At 49.5% G+C, this 22,989-nt stretch overlaps 1 protein-coding gene across 1 annotated transcript in view; it reads left to right on the top strand.

Moving 5' to 3' along the window:
- Nucleotides 1-22,094, top strand: part of LOC116077519 (FLYWCH-type zinc finger-containing protein 1) — a 31,807-nt gene extending 9,713 nt beyond the window's left edge. Inside the window, exons 1-8 of the mRNA XM_031352106.1 lie at nucleotides 3,778-3,988; nucleotides 11,558-11,918; nucleotides 12,271-12,705; nucleotides 13,705-14,232; nucleotides 14,360-14,623; nucleotides 18,237-18,500; nucleotides 19,145-19,432; nucleotides 21,038-22,094. Coding sequence (XP_031207966.1) covers nucleotides 11,666-11,918; nucleotides 12,271-12,705; nucleotides 13,705-14,232; nucleotides 14,360-14,623; nucleotides 18,237-18,500; nucleotides 19,145-19,432; nucleotides 21,038-21,060 — 2,055 coding nt within the window. The 5' untranslated portion in view covers nucleotides 3,778-3,988; nucleotides 11,558-11,665 and the 3' untranslated portion in view covers nucleotides 21,061-22,094. Of the gene's footprint in view, nucleotides 3,989-11,557; nucleotides 11,919-12,270; nucleotides 12,706-13,704; nucleotides 14,233-14,359; nucleotides 14,624-18,236; nucleotides 18,501-19,144; nucleotides 19,433-21,037 lie in introns of the transcript that reaches the window.
- The last annotated feature ends 895 nt before the right edge of the window (nucleotides 22,095-22,989 follow it).

Genomic DNA, 22,989 nt, shown 5'->3' with positions numbered 1-22,989 from the left:
TTGCAACCCCATAGGAAGAACAACAATATCAACCAACCAGAACCCCCCCCCCCCAGAGCTCCCAAGGACTATAAACCACCAACCAAGGAGTACACATGGAATGACCTATGGCTCCAGCTGCATTTGTAGCAGAGGATGGTCTTGTTGGGCATCAGTGGTATGAGAGGCCCTTGGTCCTGTGAAGGCTTGATGACCCAGTATTGAGGGCAGGGAGGCAGGAGTGGGTGGATGGGTGGAGGAGCATCCTCATAGAAGCAGGGAGAGGGGGATGGAATAGGGAGTTTCAGGGCAGGGGGGAGGAACCGGGAAAGGGGATAACATTTGAAATGTAAATAATAAAAAAAAAAAATAAAGAAAAAGTAGAAATTTTAGGGCTGGAGAGATGGCTCAGTGGTTAAGAGCATTGACTGCTTCTGCTCTTCCAGAGGTCCTGAGTTCAATTCCCAGAAACCACATGGTTGCTCACAATCATGTATAATGGGGTCTGGTGTGTCTGAAGACAGCTACACTGTACTCATATAAAAATAAAAATAAATAAATCTTTTTTTTTCTTTTTTTCAAGACAGGGTTTCTCTGTATAACCCTGGCTGTTCTGGAACTCACTCTGTAGATCAGGCTGGCCTTGAACTCAGAAATCCACCTGCCTCTGTCTCCCAAGTGCTGGGATTAAAGGAGTGCTCCACCACCACCCGGCGGGGGGGAAAAAAAAAATCATGCTGCTGTCTATAACCCCGGGCTCCACAGACAGAAAGATCTCTGTGGCATGATGACCAGCCTGTCTAGCCAAATCAACAAGCTTCAGGTTCAGTGAGAGACTGGGATTCAAAAAATAAGAGGGAACACAATTGAGGAGGGCACCCACATTTGACTTCTGGCCTCCACACACACACTGGGACACACACAGGGACACACACACACCCCTGAGAGCAGAGTCTGGAGAATGACTAGAGGGAAGCGAGGGAGAAGAGGGGCCAGAAGGGAACAAGGCTACCCTCACCTTAGTGTGCAAACTTCTCTGTTTCCTTCCACCTGTGTATCTAGCCTATGGGCTAGCGGGCTAGAGTGACCTGCTCTATCCAATACTCCTAGATCTACCGCAGGGACTCTGCCTCACTGTTGTTCTGGTGACCGCAGAGATGGGGGCGCACACTAGTGCCATTCAGCAGCTCTAAAGCATGGGTTGTGAGCGCCTCCTGGAGTGCGGTCCTGGATTACCACTCTCAGTTCTGCACTGCAGACTGCCAGAGCAAGGGCTCCTTAAGCGCACATGGCTTCTTGCACCGTACGGTGTGTTAGATTTATTGCCTCCACTTCCTGCCCCATTCACACACTACATAAACTAACACCACCAGGGAAAGGATCTCTGTCTATTTGGGATACTGAGTTTCTCAGTGTGAAGACCATAAGGAGCAAACAGTGCACGGGAGGGAGAGCTGAGAGCCCAGATTTGAGATTACCATATTGCAGAGGGCTTCTAGCTTCTGCTCATGGATGGAACAAATGTGAGGATAACAGTAGACCTGTGGGTGGGTGGTGCTGCATGAAGATGGCGTTGCATCAACTCTCAGGTGAAGAAGGGACAGCCAGGCAAATGTGGAAGCCTGCTAATCCCAGGAGTTTTCAGCTGGGTTAAAAGCAAGAAAGAGGTAAGGCACAGCAAGCAACCTACTGTGGGAGAAATCCTTTCACTTCTGCCTCCCACATAGTAGGATTACAGGTGAGCCATCACCAGGCCCGCTCTTAAACTTTGGCTTTCAAAACAGGGCTCCTTGTGTCTTCAAACTCCTGAGTATTCTTCCCTTACCTCGCAAGTAGCTAGGAGTCCAAGTGTGGACCATCATACCTGGCCAAACTGGCACTGTTCTGTTTTTGAGGTTGTCTCAAAATCCTCAAGTGCTGGGATTGCACATGTGGCCACCACACTCAATTTTGTTTGTTTTCAAAGATCTGTCTGTCTTTCTGTCTATTTATTTACTTATTTATTTATTAGTCAGCTATTTGAGATAGGGTTATTTCATGTGTATGAGCATTTGGCTGCATGTATGTGTCTATAACATGTACATGCCTGATTTTAGAGAAGGCCTAAAGAGGGTTTCAGATCCTCTAACTAATTTTGTCCTGTGTAAGATCAGTTTAAGTGCTGAGAATCTCAAAGGCAGTGGTTCTCAACCCGTGGGTTACAACCCCCTCAACAAACTTCTATCTCCAAAAATATTTACGTTATGGTTCATAACTAGCAGTATTACAGCTATGAAGTAGCAACGAAAATAATCTTATGGTTGGGGGTCACCACAGTATGAGGAACTGTATTAAGGAGTCACAGCATTAGGAAGGTTGAGAGCCACTGTTTAAGCCATTTTTCCAACATTATTTGTTTTTGGAGACATTCTATGTAGAATCAACTTCCCAGGACTCACTGTGTAGCTTAGGATTGCTTCACTCCCTGCCACTCCCCTGCCTCTGCCTCTGAGTTTACAGGCTTGCCCCTCTACACCAGGCCCCCATTCTCTCTGGTTTTTAGCTTTTAGCTTTCTGGAAAAAAGTTTTTATTTTCTCTTCCACTTACTCACCACCTATATTGTTGTTTTTAAGACCCAAGGTCTCATGTAGCCCAGGCTTGCCTTGCATTCACTACGTAGCTAAGGATGGACTTGAATTCCTGATTCTTCTGCTTCCATTTCATTTGTGCCACACACACCCAGCTCCTGGATTCTTATTTAAATTTGCGATCTGTTATTGTCACTATTTCAGATTGTCCTGGATTGGAAGTGGGGGATATTTAAGGGCTTCAACGTGCTGCATAAGAATGCTCCTGGGAACTGGAGAGATGGCTTTTATGAAGACCACTGGGCTCTTCTTCCAAAGGACCCAGGTTTGATGTCCAACACCCACATGGTACTTCACAACTCTGGGTGACTCCAGTTCCAGGAGTTCCTATGCCCTCCTCTGGCCTTCACAGGCACCAGGAATGTACATGGTGCACAGATACACATGCGGACAGAACACCTAAATACATTTTAAAAATACACTTAAGCCTGGCGGTGGTGGTGCACGCCTTTAATCCCAGCACTTGTGAGGCAGAGGCAGGTAGATTTCTGAGTTTGAGGTCAGCCTGGTCTACAGAGTGAGTTCCAGGACAGCCAGGGCTACACAGAGAAACCCTGTCTTGAAAAAACAAACAAACAAAAGTCAGAAGTATGCTTTTTAAAAATTAAAAAAAGAAAAAAAGGAAGGAAGAAGACTGGGTGGCCTTGGCACACGCCATTGATCCCAGTACTCCCCAATGCTGGGGAGGCAGAGGCAGGCTGATCTCTAAGTTCGAGGACAGCCTGGTCTATAGAGAGCATTCCAAGACGACAGCCAGGGCTACCCAGAGAAACCCTGTCTCAAAATAAATAAGTAAATAAATAAAATACTTAAAATGTAAAAAAGAAAGTTCTGAAGGTCACAGGCCTAAAGAAGCACTTAAGCCAACGCTACAACTTCGTAAGAATGCAGTCAAATCCTATAAAAGGGTACTGTTCTCTCTATCAATACCACGGGCATCCATTTACTGATGACGCCCAGCCTGCATCCCTGCTACAAATTCACCTGTCGTCCCGCCCCCCCCCCCCCGCCCCCCATGCAGTAGCGTTTCCTTGGGTTGTCCCGCCTTCTTCGAGTTAGTAGACCCGCCCCTGATGTTGATTGGCTAGGGTGTCAAGTTGACACTGCGCAGGGAAGACCCGGATAATCCGCCTCAGGAATGGCTCCACGCCTCTGCTGCGCATGCTCGCTAGTAGTGTCTAGGCTTTCCGAGCCGGTGTCTCGCGGGGGCGCGCGCGCGGGCACGGGCTCGCTCCCCAGGGGGCAGTTGGCGGCGGGAGCGGGCGGCGGGGTCGTGGTTCCTAGAGCAGCCCCGGCTGCTAGGCCGGCGCCTGCGTTGGCGGACACGCTCACGAAGGACCGGGTGGCTCAGCCGCCGGAGAGGCAGGGCCCGCTGCCGTCGGTGAGGACGGGCCCCTACGGGCGGGAGGGTCGGACCAGTGGAGCGAAGCCTGGTCCGGCTATCCTGGGGTCGCGCCCGGTGCTGGGGAGGGGCCCCAACTCTGTAGCTAGGGCTTAGGGTGCTTCTTTGTCGGACATCCACGGTGCGCCTCCTTCCTACCTGATCTCTCCATCAATCCACCCGACCCCTGTACCGATCTTAACACCACTAAATCCGGGACCACACATTCGCCCATCTTCCTTGAACCGTGTCCACCCAGTGTGTGTCCATCCAGCTCTGCCTTCCGTTGCGGCCCATCCTTGGCGGCCGTAGGTCCCAGTGACCTTGCACTTTTTGCCGGTTGCTACCCCTCCTAGTTCAGACTATAGATTGCCCATTATGGCTTTCAAACTTTGTGACGCATTCTAGACTGAGAAATATGTTTTATGTGTATATTCTGTGCCTGAAGATAGATTCGTGAATCACAAGTTTAAAGAGAGCCGCTTACCAATCTCACATGACGCAGATCTATTCAGCCTCTGTTCTAATTCATTCCTTTCTGTTCCATTCCATTTCCATGTCCATTTGGAAAAATGACTTGCTAACCCATTGATTCCAGACCTAGTTTATCTGACAGCTTTAAACCTCCTTTACTCCTTACTCCACAATCAGATAACCATCCAAAGAAAGATCTTTTTGTTATAGTGGAGGTTTTGTTTTGTTTTTAATTTCTTTGCTTTCCAGGGTCCTTACCATTGCTGGGGCTTGGTTTAGATTTCTGGTATGATTCACGGATGTTTATCTCATTGTTCTCCCAAGTGCCACTAGTCTGACTTGTAGGAACAAAACAGCATATGAAGTAAGGGAGAGCTGATAATGCATGCTCACCTATGCAGATGAAGACTTTTGCTAGGGGAGGGATGCGAAATGGAATTGTTAAGAAGAGTAACTTGTCAGCTTGTCAGTATTCTTTGGAAGAGTTGGAGTGGCGAAGACCATGAGAGCATCACCCAGATCTAGCTGGGCTGAAGAGGAGGCAGTGAGGAAGGAAGCCCTGGATGACAGAAAGATAGAAAGGAAGATGGTGCTGATTACGTACACAGGCGCATCAGACTAGATAAAGGAGTCTATCTAGCCAAGATTCTGATCTAGGAGGATTGGGGAAATCTATCAGTTGGCTTCCCATGTCTTGTATGGGTTTTTCTTATCGTTCTGAGTGTGTGTGTGCGTGCATGCATACAGAAGCTGTTTATCACTCTCTGCCTTATTCCTTTTTGTTTGTTTGTTTGTTTGAAGACAGAGTTTTTCTATGTAGCCCTGATATGTGGGCCTCAAATTCACAGAGCTCCTGCAACCCCTGCCTCCTGAGTGCTGGAATGGAAGGCATGTGTCACTGCCCTGCTGCAGTGTCTCCTCTGTTCACTGTCCCATCCCTCCTGCCACCAGAAGGCACCCAGGAGTCTTGGGAAAAGAGGTGGTAGTGGGTTTTATTTAGTATATAAAGGCCAAAGGTGCCAATAAACATCATACTCTGCCCATCACAGTGAGATCAGATCTAGAATGTTAGCAGTGCAGAGCTTGTGAAACTCCACATTAGAAGTCTGGAGATTTTTAGCACTTTCTCCTGTCCCCAGAGTGATGCTGGCACACAGACTCCCAGGCTGCAATGAGAGGAAGCCAAGTAGTGCTGTGCCTAGTCTGTGTTGTAGCCACAGGGTTTATTAACCAGTTAAAGTGCTCTGCCTCCTCATGACTCGTGGAGGAGGCTGTTAGGAGAGAAGCCATTGAAATCATGTAGAACATTTCCTACTTTTAAAAACTTTTTAATTAAAAAAAAAACTATTTTGAGGCCAAGATCTTTCTGTGTTATTTAAAATGGTCTTGAGATCCTGGACTCAAGTGACATCCTACCTCAGCCTCTCTGTGGCAGAGGTTATAGGTGTGACCCACAATGCCCAGCTCCGGAGGGTTTTGCTGTCTTGGGTGTTTGATTGCACTCGGGAAGGTTTTTTGTTGTTATTGTTTATTGGTTGGTTGGTTATGGTAGAGTCTCACTGTGCCTGGAACTCCTTGTATAAACCAGGCTAGCCTCTGCCAGAGATCCCTCCAGCCTTCCACGTTGCTGGATTAAAGGAATATGCTACCACCACTTGTCCTCAGGACTTTTTTTTTTTTTTTTTTTAATAAGCAGCAGGGCCTCCGTTTTCCTTTGTCAGGACACTGCTGAGCTTGGGTGGAGAACTGGACTTGGAAATGCTTTATGTCTAGAGAGGAATCTCACTCACAGTATCTCATGCACCACTAGGGGGAGGGGGTGAGAGGAAGAAGCCAGGACTGGATCTCCCATCTTATTTGTTGAGACAGACTCTCACAGCGAGCCTGAAGCTCACAACTTGAGCAAGGTTGGGTGGCAGCAGCAAGTTCCTGAGATCTGCCTGGCTCTGCAGCCCAAGTCTGGGGCCAAGACAGGCATATGACCCTATTTTCCATAGGTGCTGGGGAGTTGAACTCCAGTCCTCACACCTGTACGGCACATACTCTTACCCACTGAGCCATCTCCCATGTACTACTTTTTCCTACTTTGCAAGTGAGATTAGCCAGAAAAAGGTTTGGAGCTTGGCCCAGGTCTCCTTTCCAGCAAGGAGCATGGTAATATAGTTTATCTTCCACATAAAGGTAACTGTGGCCCCTGCTGCTAGCTGACGAGAGGCATCTGACTTTTAGGGTTTTAGTTAGTCATTAGGGATTGGACCTAGTTATGTCTGAAAGGCACTGGGTAACTTCAAATATTGCAGGGCTTCTTGCCAAGCCCTGAACAACTGTGACCACCAGGGCCACGTGTCAGAGCAAGCAAGGGGCGTGCCATAGTCACCCCTGCTCTGAGAACTGAGGGAGGAGAGGTGGAAAGAATAACCACAAACTTTACATGTATTTATATGATGAGTACACTGTAGCTGTGTTCAGAAACACCAGTAGAGGGCATCGGATCCCATTACAGATGGTTGTGAGCCACCATGTGGTTGCTGGGAGTTGAACTCAGGATCTTTGAAAGAGCAGTCAGTGCTTTTAACCACTGAGCCATCTCTCCAGCCCCCAACCACAAACTTTAGATTCTTGATGTCCTCCTGTTCACATCGATCTAACCTGGAAACAGTTTTCTTCACAGACTTGTATTGAGTGAGAGGTTGGCATTACAAAATGAGTGCATTAAAGCCTATGTCATCAGGCAAAGAAAATGATACAAGACTGGGCATGGTGGCACAGCCATAGCCTTAGCACTTGGAGGTAGAGAGAGGAGGATCAGGCACTCAGGACTAGCCACAGCTAATTAATGCATTTGATGCCAGCCTGGGCAGATCTCCTTGTGTTCCAGGCCAGCCTGATCTATATAGTGAGACCTGGTCTCAAAACAAGTAAGGAAATAATAATCCTAAGCAAACAAGTGCTGGCGTCTCAGCAGGTAAAGTCTTGCTGCCCAGCTGAGGGCCTGCTTGGGTAACCAGACTCTGTCTGGTCATAAAGAGTTGGCTGAGGCATATCCTTTGACTCCGTCACACGGAACGCATACACACATAGACAATAAATACAAGGTCATTTATAGTTAGTGGTTTTTTGGTTTTTGTTTTTTGTTTTTTAACTGCAATGGGGTTGGAGACATGGCTCGGATGGTAATGCTCCTCCCATACAAACATGAGGACAAGGGTTTGCATCCTAGCATTCACAAAGACCAGATGTGGTATCAAGCATCTGTAACCCCAGCCCTGGTGGGACAGGAGGCAGGGAAAGCTCAGGACTCTTCATATACACAAGCTAGCCTGGCATGTCCTTCACAGTAGCAAGAGATGCTTCCTTCAAACGAGGTGAAGACAAGCACTGACTCCACATGCACACCATGATGTACTTGCCCACACTTACATTCAAGCAAACGTGTGTACATTCACATACATACAAAGACACAAAGGTAAATAAAACAAAACCCAAATATGGGACTATATAGAGAATACCCACATCCCCATCAACACGAATGTCAACATCTTATACTTTTTACCTGACTTTTATTTTTATTGTGTTTGTGTAATGGGAGAGAGGGTCTCATGCCATGACACTTGCGTGGAGCCCACTAGGAACTGTTTCAGTGTCTATGTGCTGGCCTGCTCTGTTTGTTTATATGAACAAATCCAGAGAGACTGATTTTTCTTTTCCTCTCCCATCCCCTGAGAGAGGATTTCTCTGTGTAGTACCCCTGGCTGTTTTTGAACTTGCTTTATAGATCAGGTTGGCTTCAAACTTTTAGAGATCTGCCTACCTCTGCCTGAGATCAAAGGTATGGGCCACCACTGCCCAGTGACTGAGTCTTTCTTACTGGCTTCAGTCACTGAGGGTATTAAAGAAGCCAAGTATGGTGTTGCATGCCTTTAATCCCAGCACTAGGGAGGCAGAAGCAGGAGGATCTCTGTGAATTTGAGGCTAGCTGGTTTATATAGGAGTTCCAAGGCAGGCTATTGAAAAACCCTGTCTCCAAAAAACAGGGGGGCATTGTGTTTTGGGGATGGAGCCAGGGTCTCACACCTGGAGAACAAGTACTCAAACACTAAGTTCAATCCCCCAGCTCCTTCAGAACTGTGAAATTCTCCCTCAGGGAGACATAACCAGTTGTTCAGAAATCTGCCGTAGATAAATCTGGCTTCCCCAAGATGTGAGGGAAATGGAACATGACAGGTGGATCTTGTACTTGTGGTGAAACATGGCATCAAATTTACCACTAAACCCGTTGTTAGTGGTCTTTCATTGGCATATGTGCATCATGCAACCCCTGTCCCAGTTAAACACTTACTTCCTGCTCGCCCTCCTTAGCGCCCCTTGGTGCCCTCAGACCCCACCTGTCCTATATGCCACACTCATGCCTATTTATACTGTTTTTTCTTTTTTGTTTTTTCCAGACAGGTGTTCTCTGTGTAGCCCTGGCTGTCCCAGAACTTGCTCTGTAGACCAGGCTGGCCTTGAATTCACAGAGATCCGCCTGCCTCTGCCTCCTCAGTGCTGGAGTGTATGCCACCACCTAGCCCTTTGCTTTCTCTTAACTTTTTTGTTTTTGATTTTTGTTGTTGATGTTGTTTGTCCTTTACACGTGAAGGTGGGATTTATTGTTTATGTATGATGGCACTCTAGAGTTTTAGTGTATGCTAGGGTTAGTCACCATATCTAGTTGCTTAAATACCTGAGTGGAGGAACTTGGGATCATAACACAGGCTGGAACCCCAAGCCCTTTAAAGGGTGAAAGTGGGCATAGTCCCTCAAATCTAGATCTAGTCGATTGCAGAGACTAGCCTTTTCATCGTGCTGGAATCTTTCTATTTTATGGGAACTTCTTTGAATCTTTTGGGATGGTAAGTCTTGGAAGCATGATAAGCAGAAGCTTTGTTGAGAGGTGCATACAGCCTGCTCTCAGATTCAGGGAACAGCCCTCAGAGAATGCGGGCTTCTCCTGTCCCACACCAGCCTTGACTGAGGAGGCAGAGGGACCCACAGGATCTGGCTTGCAGCGAGTCATGCCAGCACAGGTGTCTGCAAGGCTTCTGTGGAGGTGGCAGTCAGGGAGCCTGGCCCTGGTGGGTGGGCTTTCTTGAGTTTAGAGGCAAAGATACAAGGCAGAGTGCAAATGAGTCTTGGATACTCACCTCCCAAGGGAAGGGTGAAGTCAGTTGATTCCTGGGCCTAAGCAACATGGGAACTGAAGGGTGGTATGTACATCTGGTAGGCAAAGCCGCAAAAATACCTAAGGGGTCTTTGCATAGGTCCCAGGTCCTTAGCATCCCATGGGAAGGGCAAGCATTGGCGTCTCTGGGACTGGACTGGGCTCCTGATTGGCCACTGTTATGCTGGGTCTGACCAACAGGCAACACCACCTGGAAGAGGCTATTGGGGATCCAGTGCTCTTCCAGCCTTAGGCCACAGTTGTCTTGTTGGGTAGTAGAGATGCCTTTGGAAAGCTGATTCAGGCTCCTAGACCAGGGATCCATGAGGCAGAAATAGGGGACCAGGAGGCAATGGACCCAGATAACTTGTGGGTACCAGTCAAGAAGGTAACATGGGTCTGGAGGGATGGGGGGGGTGCTCAGAGGGGCTAAGAGAGCAGATCCAAAGGCGCACATACATACACATACAAGTAAAATGGGCCTGGAGGAATGCAGAGGGATGGTCAGCGGGACAGAGAGCTCACTGTTCTTGCAAAGGATCCAAAAGTGCACATACATACACATATATGTAAAATGAATGAATAATGGCTGGAGATGACTTGGTGGTTAAGAGCATTGAAATGCTCTTTCAGAATACAGAAGTCTGATTTCCTACACCCATATCAGTGGATCACAACCACCTGTAACTAGAGTTCCAGGGAATCTGACCACACACACACACACACACACACACACACACACACACACACACACACACAAATTATCTGCTGGGCATAGTGGCATAGCCTTTAATACTAATACTAGGGAGGTAGAGGCAAGGCTAATCTTGAGTTCAAGGCCAGCTTGATCTGCATAGTGCCATGACAGCCAGAAATACGTAGTGAGACCTGTCTCAAAAACAAAAACAAAAGTCCCCCAGTAACTAATAAAAATAAATCTTTAATTTTTCTTTTAAACAGGGTATCACTATGTAGTCTTGGCTAGCCTGGAACTCAGAAATTTGAATGCCTCTGCCTCCTGAATGCTGGAATTAAAGGTGTGTACCACTAAGTGTTTTTTTAAAAAAAAAAAAAAATTAGAGACTCTAAAATGTGTGGAGTGCTGCAGTCTTGTTTAGTGGTTCTTACTGAAAGGGGAGACGCCTTGCTAACTCTTTACTACTCATTTGTTTCCGAGATACAAGAAGGTCAGCCCACCCTGGGCTGCTACTCCAGATCTGACCGTCTTTGTCCAGACTGGAGGCCTGGAACCCTGCCCCTGGCCAGCCAGGGCAATACCAAGAACAGCAATTGCAAGGTCACTCGAGGCTGAGCTGAGGCCTCCAGAGTAGGTCAAAGATAAGCTGTGAGAGCCCAGAGGGTCACATTTCCCTGGGGCTAGCTAGACTTTGACCTTCTGACATGCAAAGAACTAGTACTCACTGTCTTTGAGACAGGTGCCCAGCATTGAGGTAAAGGGCATAAGGCCAAAGGCAGCCCAGGTAGGCACCCAGGCATCTGAGCAGGTACAGTGGGATTTTGGCCTCTTCATTCTCAGGCACATCAAGTTTCAGTTCCTCTCTCCTATTAGATGGTCACTTTCCAATACTGATGCTGGAAGGGGTCTGTGCTAGACATTGATGAGGCTTCTAAGGTAAAAACTCAGTAACTTAGCAGTTAGTCACTGTGCAGTAAGTTTACTAATAATGTACAGGGAGGTTTGGATGGGGCTGTCAGGAAAGGTACTGATAGTGCATTGGCTCAGGGCTCCTGCTTATATCAGGTCCCTTTCCACCCCAACCTCTCAATCCCATGGCACCAAGCAAGTTCCATATCCCCCAAGCTCTACCCCTGGTCCATTCATTAGAGCCCCAGGCCCAGGGCCTCCTCCACTGACTGCCTTGCTCTTGTCTTAGGACGGAGGCTCTGGACTCCCACATTCTGGCCTAGGAAGAGGAGTGGAAGAGAGACCCATCTTCCAGAGGACTGAAGGTGGCCTTGAGGGCCATGCTCTGGGTCCCAGGATGCCCCTGCCTGAGCCCAGTGAGCAGGACTGTGAGAGTGTGAGAGCTGGCCAGGGGCCATCTCTTGGAGCTAGGAAGCCTCAAGAGTCCTCCAATCTGGTCCCGCCTAGGGATAAAGAGAGACCCAAGCTGACAGATGTCACGTCTCAGGAGACATCTGGCACTGCCACCCTACCTAACAATATCCCCCAGGTCGCACCGGCCAAGAAGCAAGGACGGATAATTCACCGGAAACGTAGTAGAGTAGATGCAGGTGAGATTCCCTAGCCCTGCTATCCTGGCTCTGCCAAATCTGTCGACCTACATACCCGTTTGCATCCACATCCAAGGGTGCTTCTGGATACCCCACTCTTCCTCCCACATGAGCCTCTTAGACTGTAAGCACATTCAGTGTCCTGGGACCAGGCCTGTTCTCCCAGGCCGATGAGAACTGCAGCTATACGCAGAATTCTCTAAACTTACATCCCTTCCCTTACCACAAAAGCATCTTTTAGAACCTGGGCTTGCCTGGCAGTGAGGAGCCCAATAAAGCATTCTGCTCACGGGACCCTGACCTTGATCTTTGAGCCTCTAGAGAAGCTAATCCAGACTTTTCCTGTCCCCAGTGCCCCCCCAGCCCCTGGAGTTCCTGAAGACCCCATTTGGGGGCCGCCTTCTGGTGCACAAGTCATTCCTGTACAAGCAAGAGAAGGCTGTGGGGGACAAGGTGTACTGGAAATGCCGCCAGCACTCAGAGCTAAGCTGCCGGGGACGGGCCATCACCCGTGGCTTTCGAGTCACAGAGATGCGGGACCACTGTCACCCACCTGAGAAGGAGGGCCTGGAAAGGAAAAGGCGCCAGAAGACAAAGCTGCCCCCCTCAGCCCTGCCTGAGGGCGCTGAGGGCCACGAAGACGGGGTGAGCCTATGGCTGTACCCTGTGGAGCCAGAACCCACCCCTCAGCCCAGCACCGAAACCCCAGAGGAGGAGCAGGAGCAGGGGTACCGATCCCTGGCACTGCAGAGCCTGCCTCCGAAGAAGCGCCCCACACCAGGAGTGGGTGAGTACACGTCCTCCCCTCACTTGGGGTAGGAAAGAGCCCTCAGAAAAGAGCCTTCATGCCCAAAGAAAAATGTGGGGTTTCCAATGGGTTCTCAAAATGTGCTCAGAGTCAAAAAAGTATAAATGCATCCATGTCACTATTCGTCCATAGGCCAGACGGCTCTGTGGTCTGGGGATCCATTGCAGCAGAGCCTGTTGTGGGGCCCAGAACTCTGCATACCAATAGGCAGGCTTTTGTGATTCTGGAATAAAGTTTGGACAGGGTTCCTGGGAGCAAGGTTTGGCTTTGAGTCCCAGGTTCAAATTCAGCCCCACAGGTAAAGAGCTTCAGAATTCACATGAGGTCTGGGATCTCTGGAGCTTGTTGTGGATTCTGGAACCTGAAGCAGGTTGTGGGTTGCTAGTAATGGTGTTGTATGCTGCACTGCCTAGCTAGGTGAGAGGTGGCGTGCGTATGCTCGTAGAGTAAGTAGGTGTGGCTTCAGGAAACTCAGTGTCTCCTGACCCACAAGGATCTGAGGGTCTGACGGCTGCACTGGTGGGAGGGGAGCTTCTTTTCAGTGAGTGTCTGTTAAGATTATTTGAAGCTGTGCCTTCATTATTCAAAAGGAGAGGCTAGGGATGTTGCTTAGTGGTAGAGCACTTGCCCTGCATACTGGAAGCCATAGGCCTAATTCTATGCCCTGTAAAACATAAAACTAGACAAAAATTTTTAGACAAAGCCTAGAAAAATATGGACAAGAGTGACCCAGAATATAAGCTGAGCCAGAGCCCTGCTTGGCTCCTCCCATTGTGATGTGAACTGTGAACTGAGTCTCATTGACTTGGAGAGGGAACCCTTATTCCTCTTGGGTGGCTTGGTGGGAATGGCCTGGGCTTCACACATGCCCAGCTCAGGGAAATATGTCAACATCTGGGAGGGAAGTACATGGCGGTTCCTCCTGGGACCCCGGACTCTTGCCCTTCGTGTGGTGACTTTCCTGGGTCCTTCCTCCAGTGCGGTATCGGCCTCTTGAGTTCCTGAAGACATGCTATGGGGGTACCTTCCTGGTGCACCAGTCCTTTCTCTACAAGCGGGAGAAGACAGTAGGAAGCAAGGTGTACTGGACCTGTCGGGAACATGCAGTCCATGGCTGTCGTAGCCGAGCCATCACACAGGGCCAGCGTGTGACAGTGATGCGCAGCCATTGCCACTCACCTGACATGGAAGGCTTGCAGGCCCGGCGACAGCAGGAGAAGACCATAAAGAAAATACAGGCAAGGCGAATTGGGGCTGGGGACTTGGAGGATTGCGATGACATCGAGGACTCTCTGCTGCAAGGAGTGGACAGCTTGTTCTATCGCAGAGGGCAGGGCACACTGACTCTCAGTAGGTCCAGGTCCAAGTCCAAGTCCAAGTCCAAGTCCAAGTCCAAGTCCAAGTCCAAGTCCAAGTCCAGGTCCAGGTCCAGGTCCAGAAAACGAGCAAAGAAGCAGCAGGAATCCTTGCAGGAATCCCCCGAGGAGGACCAGGATGTGGACCCCAGTGAGTCTTCTGTCTAGGGGCTTGCTGGCCAGAGTTGGTTGCCTCAGTTTGGGAGGGGGATGGCCAGCCTTCTTCTTAATGTGAGTCCTCTGCTCCCAGCCCTTACTGCCTGTCCTGTTCCCTGCAGGAGGCCCAGAGTTCCTAAAGACCCCCCTAGGGGGCAACTTCCTGGTGTATGAGTCCTTCCTCTACAGACGGGAGAAAGTGGCCGGTGAGAAGGTGTACTGGACCTGCCGGGACCAGGCACGCATGGGCTGCCGAAGCCGAGCCATCACTCAGGGCAGGCAGGTGACTGTGATGCGAGGGCACTGTCATCCACCTGACCTGTTAGGACTGGAGACTCTGAGGCAGCGGGAGAAACGCCCAGGCCCTGCTCAGTGGGATGGCCCAGGTACCTGGGGGGACCCTTTAGCTTTTTCTTTTGTTACACATGTCCTGTCCTTCCTTCTGTAGATATTCTGGAAGTCACCATCCTCTCTTCTGTACTCCTCCCACTCCTTGGGCCCCAAACTCAGTCCATCTGGGTATGGCTCTCGTAGGTCCCTCCTCACCTGCCTACTTAGTCTTCCAGGCTGAAACCTGATAAACCTAGTCTGCCATCCTCTGACACTTTAGGAGTTATCAGTAGGGACTGCCAAGTGTGGAAAGCCAGGTCCGCATTCCTGCAGTGCAAACAGGGCCGTGGTCAGCGTCACGGTCTGGGAGCTGAGAGATCTGAGCCTCTCTCTGCCTTGGTCTGCATGCTGGAGTCCTAGCTCTGCTCACTCAGCTATCCATCAGAGCTTGGTGTCTGCCTACAGAAAATGACTGTAGCCTTCACAGTAGGCCAGCACGCAACTCCTCAGTCTGTGCTCGCCAGCCTTCCAAGCCTATAGTGTTTAGAGTCCTGAGTTACTTCCTAAACTTATTGTAAGTGTCAGAGGAGCCTCATCATCCTTACTACCTTTTTGTTCCATTTCTATGGTACTGGACACACTCCCAGCCTAAACCTTCTACTCCAAGCATCTCTACCACCACTAATCCATTTAAGCCATTTTTCAATTTCCTGGTTACCTGCTGACTTACAACCAGAGGAAGTGATTTAGCCTTGCTGTATTTTTTGAGTAGGTTTTAGACTTTTTGTTGATCTTTTGGTTGTTGTTTGCGGGTTTTTGTTGTTGTTGTTTTTAGATTTATTTGTTATGTATACATCGTTCCACCTGCATGTATGCCTGAATGCCAGAAGAGGGCACCAGATCTCATTATAGATGATTGTGAGCCACCATATGGTTGCTGGGAATTGACCTCAGGACCTCTGGATAAGCAGCCAGTGCTCTTAATCTCTGAGCCATCTCTCCAGCCCTTTGTTTTGTATTTTGAAACAGGGTCTCAACTCTGTAGCTCTGGATGGCCTCCAGCTCACAGCGATCTGCTTGCCAGTGTGTATGCGCGTGCGCACATGCATATGTACATGCACACTATGGCATGCGTGTATTGGTTTAAGGATAACATGTAGGAGTCAGTTCTCCCTTCTCTCTGGGGAGTGAACTGACAGGCTTAGAGCAGGTGCTGTTATTTTCTGAACTGTCTCAATATCATAACTACTGTTTGTTCTTCCCAAGCTCTGCCCCCTGCTGAGCTGGCTCCCTCCATGTCTCCCCTCCCTGTGTGCTGCCCTCGCTGTCCTGCAGCTGTTGTGTTTGCCTCTTCTTCTAGGAGCCCATCACTGTCTTCATCCCTCTCTGCTGTGTGTCATGCATCGTGTCAACAGGCAGCTCCAAAGCTTGTTGGGCCCTGCTGCAGCCTTGCCTGGGGATGACACCAGACCTGGCAATCCCCTGGACCCCCTTGGCCCGATGTCCTGTCTCTGGGATTTTATTTATTTATTTATTTATTTTGATCCCCTCCTCTCTTTTGGTTTGGGAGGTCTTTGAGCCTTTCATCTTGGAGAAACCATTTGAGACCCTGCTCATTTGAAGCTGTTGGTAATTTCCCTGCATACTTGCTAGGCAGTGCGGCTTTGTGAGAGCGCCAGGCTACACCTTGCTACATCCTTAACATTTTGCAGTTCTCTGCCTCTGCCTATTCTGCTGGTGTACCATACCATTTTTTTTTTCCTGAAAACCATTTTTTTTTTTACTTTTAATGTTTATGTGTATAGCTGTTTTGTCTGTCTGTCTGTCTATGTATCATCTGTGTGTCTGGTGTCTACAGAGTCTGTGCCTGGTATCTGTGGAAGCCAGAAGAGGGCACCGGATCCCCTTGAACTGAAATTACAGATGGTTGTGAGTGTGGGTGCTGGGATTCCCCAAGTCCTCCAGACCTGTGCTCTTAACTGTTTCATTTCCATCTCTCCAGCCCTTCCTTGAGAAACATTCTCAAATGGCTTTTCCACTGTGGGAGGAGGTCGACCATCCCCATAGCCACAGAGCTTAGTCTCCTTAGTGTGATGTCTGCTTTCCTCTTGGCATTTCTTTGGGATGCTTAGCTCTGCAGGTGGCCCTTCCTTCCTGGCCTCCTTTCCCACCTTTCTAGAAGCTCCAGAGTCAGATGCCTCTACTCAAGGCCTCAGTCTCTCAGGGTTGTCCCTCAGCTTCTGTCATCCAATGACTCCCTCGTCTGTCACTGTCTTCCATGTTTCCATGCTTAATGCATTCAACTGCTTTCCTAATGCAAAGCCCCAGAGTCCACCTCCCGACACCAAGCAGCACGGTCAGGATTGTCAGTGCAATGCCCAAGCCCGTGGTGCCAGCTCTGCAATGCCCGAGCCCGTGGTGCCAGCTCTGAAATACCTGAGCCCATGGTGCCAGCTCTGCAATACTCGAGCCCATGGTGCCAGCTCTGCCTTAGTCAGGGCTCTGTTGCCATGAACAGATGCTATGACCATGTCAACTCTTTTTTTTTTTTTTCCAAGACAGGGTTTCTCTGTGTAGCCCTGGTGGCTGTCCTGGAACTCACTCTGTAGACCAGGCCTCGAACTCAGAAATCCGCCTGCCTCTGCCTCCCAAGTGCTAGGATTAAAGGCGTGTGTCACCACCGCCCAGCCCCATGACAACTCTTATAAAAGAAATATGTATGAAAAAAAAATATGTATGCCTGCAGGCCAGAAGAGGGCACCAGATCTCATCATAGATGATTGTGAGCCACCATGTGGTTGCTGGGAATTGGTGCTTGCTTATATATATAAGTGCACATATATATGACTGAGCAGTTTTAGAGATTTAGTTCATTTTTGTCCTGGCTAGGAACATGGGGCTACACAGGCAGGCATGGTGCTGGATAAGTAGTTGAAAGTTGTACGTTTAGATCTACAGACAACAGGCAACAGTGTCTCTTTCTCTAAAGAGACACTGGGGCTAGCTCGGGCTTCTGAAACCTCAAAACCCACCCCAACAAGGCCATACCCCCCAATCCTTTCAAATAGTGACACTCTCTGGTGACCAAACATTCAAATCTATGAGCCTATGGGAGCCATTTTTATTAAAACCACCACAGCAACCCTTGTGCCTAATCAAAATAAGGACAAGAGAGGCAGGGGTAAGAGGGGTGTGTGGGCAAGGCCATGCTGTCCTTCAGGTTCCTGTACAGCTCAAGCCTAAGCCCAGCTTACACATACATACACAGTCCTTGAGTCATGAGTCAAAGCTCGCCTCTTCATCTCTGAGCTGCTTTTACCTTAACTCACTCTTGAGTCTATGGAGACCTGCCTGCTGGTCTGGAGGGCACCTGGTATAAAAGAGCAAACAAATACCCCCCTCCCTCCTTCCTCAGTTATCATAGAACACTTCACCTGCAGGGCCTGGCCTAGCCAGTCTTAGCCTCAGGACAAGCATACCTTGGCCCCTGAGGACATTGTGGGGTTGAAAATGGGGCTATTTCATTGTGAGCAGGAAGAAGGCATAAAGTGGGTGGTAGGGTCTCTCCAAGGTATATGGTGTTCTTGACTATGAAAATGGGGATGTTCCCACCAAGGCCAGGTTCCGCTCCTCTGTCCCTTCCCTGATTATCCTTTTGTTTCTTTACAGAAGGGCCTGAGTTCCTAAAGACCCCTCTAGGGGGCAGCTTCCTGGTGTATGAGTCCTTCCTCTACAGGCGGGAAAAAGCGACCGGTGATAAGGTGTACTGGACCTGCCGGGACCAGGCACGCATGGGCTGTCGCAGCCGAGCTATCACACAGGGCCAGCGGGTGATGGTCATGCGCAGGCACTGCCACCCACCGGATATGGGTGGCCTGGAAGCCCTTCGGCAGAGGGAGAACTTCCCTAACCTGACCCACTGGGAAGGCCCAGGTATGTGGAGGGAGTGTGGCTTCTCATTGCCCTGCAGCACCTCGGCCCCTTTCCAGAAACTGTGCTTAAGGTACCAATTTTACCATGTGATTGATTGCTGTTGCTGAGAGAGAGAGACACTGGCTCTAGAAACAGTGTGGATGTGGGCCAGGGGTGGTCTGGCTGTCAGTCACCAGAAGTGCACATATATATGACTGAGCAGTACGCTTGAGCCCTAGAGACCCCGTCCCCACCATCCCATCTGGACCTCTCTTCTTTTTCCTGTCTTCTCCCTGGGCCTGGCCTGCTCTAGCTGGTAGACAGGGGGATGACAGGCTCCCAGCACAAATACCAGATGAACCTCTGGTTGTCTAGCCAGGCTCCACCTCTATCTGGGAGACCCCCAGCGAGCATGGCTTGGTGAGGCTTCCAGCAGAGCAGAGCTCCAGGGATAGCCCAGGCAGGAAAGGAAGGCAAGTACATACTAGAGCCTGTCAGGACCATGTCTGAGCTTTAGTCCCCAGAACCCTGAGGAGTAGGCAAAGGGATGGAAGCAGGGACCAAAGTGGATCTCCTGGGATTACAGTGGGCAAAGAGAGGATCAGGCCCTGCTGCTGAGGGCTGGGGCTGCAGTGGTCCCCTCAGAGTATGACTCTGCCTTACAGAGCCCTTGCAGCCACTGGAGTTCCTGCGGACATCCCTTGGAGGCCGCTTCCTGGTGTATGAGTCCTTCTTGTACAGGAAGGAGAAGGCCGCTGGTGAGAAGGTGTACTGGATGTGTCGAGACCAGGCTCGGCTGGGCTGCCGCAGCCGTGCCATCACCCAGGGCCGGCGGGTCATGGTGATGCGGAGCCACTGCCACCCACCTGACTTGGCTGGCCTGGAGGCCCTGCGGCAGCGGGAGAAGGCCCCCAGTGCAGCCAAGAAGAAAAAGAAGAAGAAGAAGAAGAAAGGTACACACTGAGTGGCCAGGGCTTTTGCCTAACTTGTGCATTTTTAGAACCTTTGCCTCTCATTTCCTCTGGTTCCTTCCCACTGACATGAAACTGTACCTGCTTCTTCCTGGGCCTTTGCCCAGCAGTCTTTCCAAACCCATATTCCTCTCTTATTCTGAGATAGCTCAATACTTAGAGGTTGTCTCTTGAAAAATCTGATGAAAAATACAGACTACTACAGAAGAATGCAAATAATGTTGTGTGTTCGAATACAGGTACCACACACATAAAGTTTGTAAATAATTTTATTTCATCGAAAATGAGTTGGTACTAAGTGGTGGTGGCTCATGCCATTAATCCCAGCATGCGGGAGGCAGATTTCTGAGTTAAAGGCCAGCCTGGTCTACAGAGCAAGTTCCAGGAAAGTGAAGGCTCCCCTTCTCTTTCAAAAAACTAAAGAGGGACTGGAGAGATGGCTCAGCGGTTAAGAGCACCAGTTGCTCTTCCAGAGGTCCTGAGTTCAATTCCCAGCAACCACATGGTGGCTCATAACCATCTGTAATGGGATCTGATGCCCTCTTCTGGTGTGTCTGAAGAGAGCAATGGTGTACTCATATACATAAAATAAATAAATAAATCTTTCTTAAAAATTAAATTAAAATAATAAACTAGGTGTAGTGGCATATGCTTTTAATCCCATCACCACAGAGGGAGAAGCAGGCAGATTTCTGAGTTCAAGGCCAGACTGGTCTAAGTAGAAAGACCTTGTCTCAATAAATACATAAAATGATGAATAAAACAGCCATAGGCTATTACAGATAACATTTATTGGTATGAAAACAACTTCAGTGCTTTATTTAATGAATTACTAGTGAGAGGAACTGGAAGTACGGCTTAGTGCTAGAACACTTGTCTAAGATGTACGAGACCCTGCATTTAATACCCAGAACCACAAAACTATTCCAAGACTGATACAAGGTACAGAAACTGATTGAAGAAGGGATTAGAGCAGGAACTGTCTTGAGAGTGGCCCCTCCCTTAAATGACTGTGGTCCTGGTGATGTCGCTCTTCAGAATCACAGCGAGTCAGACTTACCCAACCCAGCTGCTTTTATCATTTTTGACCCCAAAGGCTGTTTAGTGATTTGTGACCATGTATTAGATAACTAAGACCACCTACAGGCCTTCTGGCCCTCAGGACAGCTTCCAGGCAATGAGCTGCCTTTGTCTTTGCTGAGGAAAAGAGCTAGCCGTGCCTGCAGACCCAGCACCTCAGAGGCTGAGACAGGAAGGCCTCCCTGGACCAGCAGCATGGTCAGTTCCAAGCCTGCCTCGGCTGTCTAGTGAGATGCAGTCAGCAAGCAAACACAAACGAAAAGCCCTGAATAACTCACACGCAGGCCATAAATACACCTTTAGTATTTGGGTTGTTTATTTTTTGAGACAGGGTTTCTCTGTATAGCCCTGGCTGTCCTAGAGTGTCCTCACTCTGTAGACCAGGCTAACACATAAACACACAGAGATCCGCCTGCCTGTGCCTCCTGAGTGCTGGGATTAAAGGCGTGCACCACCATGCCTGGCTCAAATAACCCTTTGTAATGATGCATATTCTTCTGCCATCAGGAAAATCAAAGAGCAAGAACTGAGCAGCAAGTCCTGCTGAAGTGCGTCTTCTCTGGAACCACAGAGGAGCGGCTGGCACCCCAAATGCTTCCCATTCACACAGGCATTGCCCATCATTCAGACGCGCTTGACGACAACTCTTGGAAAGCACCTAGGACCGTCACATTTCCTCAGAGGTCTCCCAGGAGGAGCACTTGGACTTTGGGTGGTAACCAAGCTGGATGGGTGGCCTGCAGGCCTGTCCCATGCTGCTCTCACTGTTATGACCTTAGCCAGCTGTGGAGAAGTGTGTCTGGATGATATACCTCTGCCCTGCTCTGCTGTCCAGGCCTCAGCACCGTCTGCTTTCTGAGCACGCTGCCTTGCAGGGAGCTTTCCAGTGGGGCGTGACCCTGTGTGCGCTCCATGAAGTCCAGCAAAATGCAGTCACCTGGGATATGTGTGGGGACTTTTTGCCACCCCCTGAAGACAGTGCAAGTCACAGCGGGCTTTTGTTTTGCTTTGTGGCACCTTTTAGGGACAGGTGTGAGGCCTGCCTGGTCTTTAGGCACTTGCTGCTTGCTAAGGCACATCCAGCCCTGACCGTGACGAGGCAGGTCAGGCTAAAGGCTTTTCTCTACCTTCCTGGCAGACTTTGCACCCTGGGTTCTTTCCCAACTTAAACCTGTGTCCACAGTTCTTGGGAACCAGCCCAAATGTCAGGAGGAGGTGACACCAGGTGCTCTAGTGGCAGCGGCACCACCGAGAGTTGCCCACCTGGTGTCGCATGATGCACAAGGTCAGTTAGATGGCATCAAAGCCCATCTCCTGGAGAAGAGTTTACAGAATTCAGGAGCCATGCCAGCAGTGGCACTCTAATGTCCCCAGGAACGGCAGAGTTTCCTGCGTGCTGCACCCTGGCCAGAGCTGTCCTTACCCTGTCATAGAGCTGCATGCTCCTCTCCCTTAGCAAGAAAGCCATGGAGCAGCCACCGCTGTGGGATAGTAATGGCCTGGTGCCTACCACTGGCTTTTGCTCATCTGCTTCCCTCAATAAACCCTATGTAGTCTCATGGTACATTGCTGCTGTGTGTCAGTAATCATCTGCGCTGCCATAAACCACATGGCATCCCTGCCAAGTGCTGGGGATGTTACAGGTATGGTTGGTAATTGTTGGGCAGTGGTGTTTACTTGGCCTGGATCAGAACTTGGAGGGGACCTGCTGAGGATCTATTTCCAGCCCTGGGGAAGGTTGAAGAGTGGGCCATGTGACTGAGTTAGAGTGAGCCCCAAATGGAAGTGGTACCCCAGGCAAAGGCCAGGTTTGCTTCTTGAGTCTCTGGACACCTCCTGGGCAGGTAACTCCCTACTTTTCATCTTAGCCATTAACTATCTCTGATTACCAGCCAATCCTGGACCTCCACCTGAGATTGTCTCCAGTCAAAAGAGACAGTCTGAGGGCTGGGGAAACGGCTCAGTTAGTAAAGTGCTTGCTGCCCAACTATAAGGACCCAAGTCAGAATCCCAGCGCCCTGGGAGAAGCTGGGCCTGTGCATGTGTCTGTAATCTCAGCACCAGGTAGGCAGAGAGAAGAGGATTTCAAGCTAAAACTCAACAGTGAGGTTTGGTTTGGTTTTATGAGATGTGTAGTCCTACCTCTAGGTAGCTGTCCTGAAACTTACTCTGTAGACCAGCCTGGCTTAAAACTGAGATCCACCTGCCTCTGCCTCATGAGAGCTGGTGTTAAAGACATGCCATCCCTGGCCAGCAACAGTGAGATTTAACATACATCCCCATCCCTCTGCTTCCAACTCACCTGGAGACCAGCTACTCATGCTGTGACAGGAGGACAGGAGCAGCTTCTACTCCCACTCGTGCTTCTGGGCATCTCCTCAACCTGCCAATGCAGACTCCACAGTACCTGCCATGGAGTCCTCTCCCTGCCTGTGTGTGTCAGGTATGATTACTTGATT

Source organism: Mastomys coucha, unplaced genomic scaffold, assembly GCF_008632895.1.
Source record: "Mastomys coucha isolate ucsf_1 unplaced genomic scaffold, UCSF_Mcou_1 pScaffold5, whole genome shotgun sequence".
Classification (NCBI taxonomy): domain Eukaryota; kingdom Metazoa; phylum Chordata; class Mammalia; order Rodentia; family Muridae; genus Mastomys; species Mastomys coucha.
Note: the sequence above shows the minus strand (reverse complement) of the source record. Positions and strands in the feature narration are given on the sequence as shown.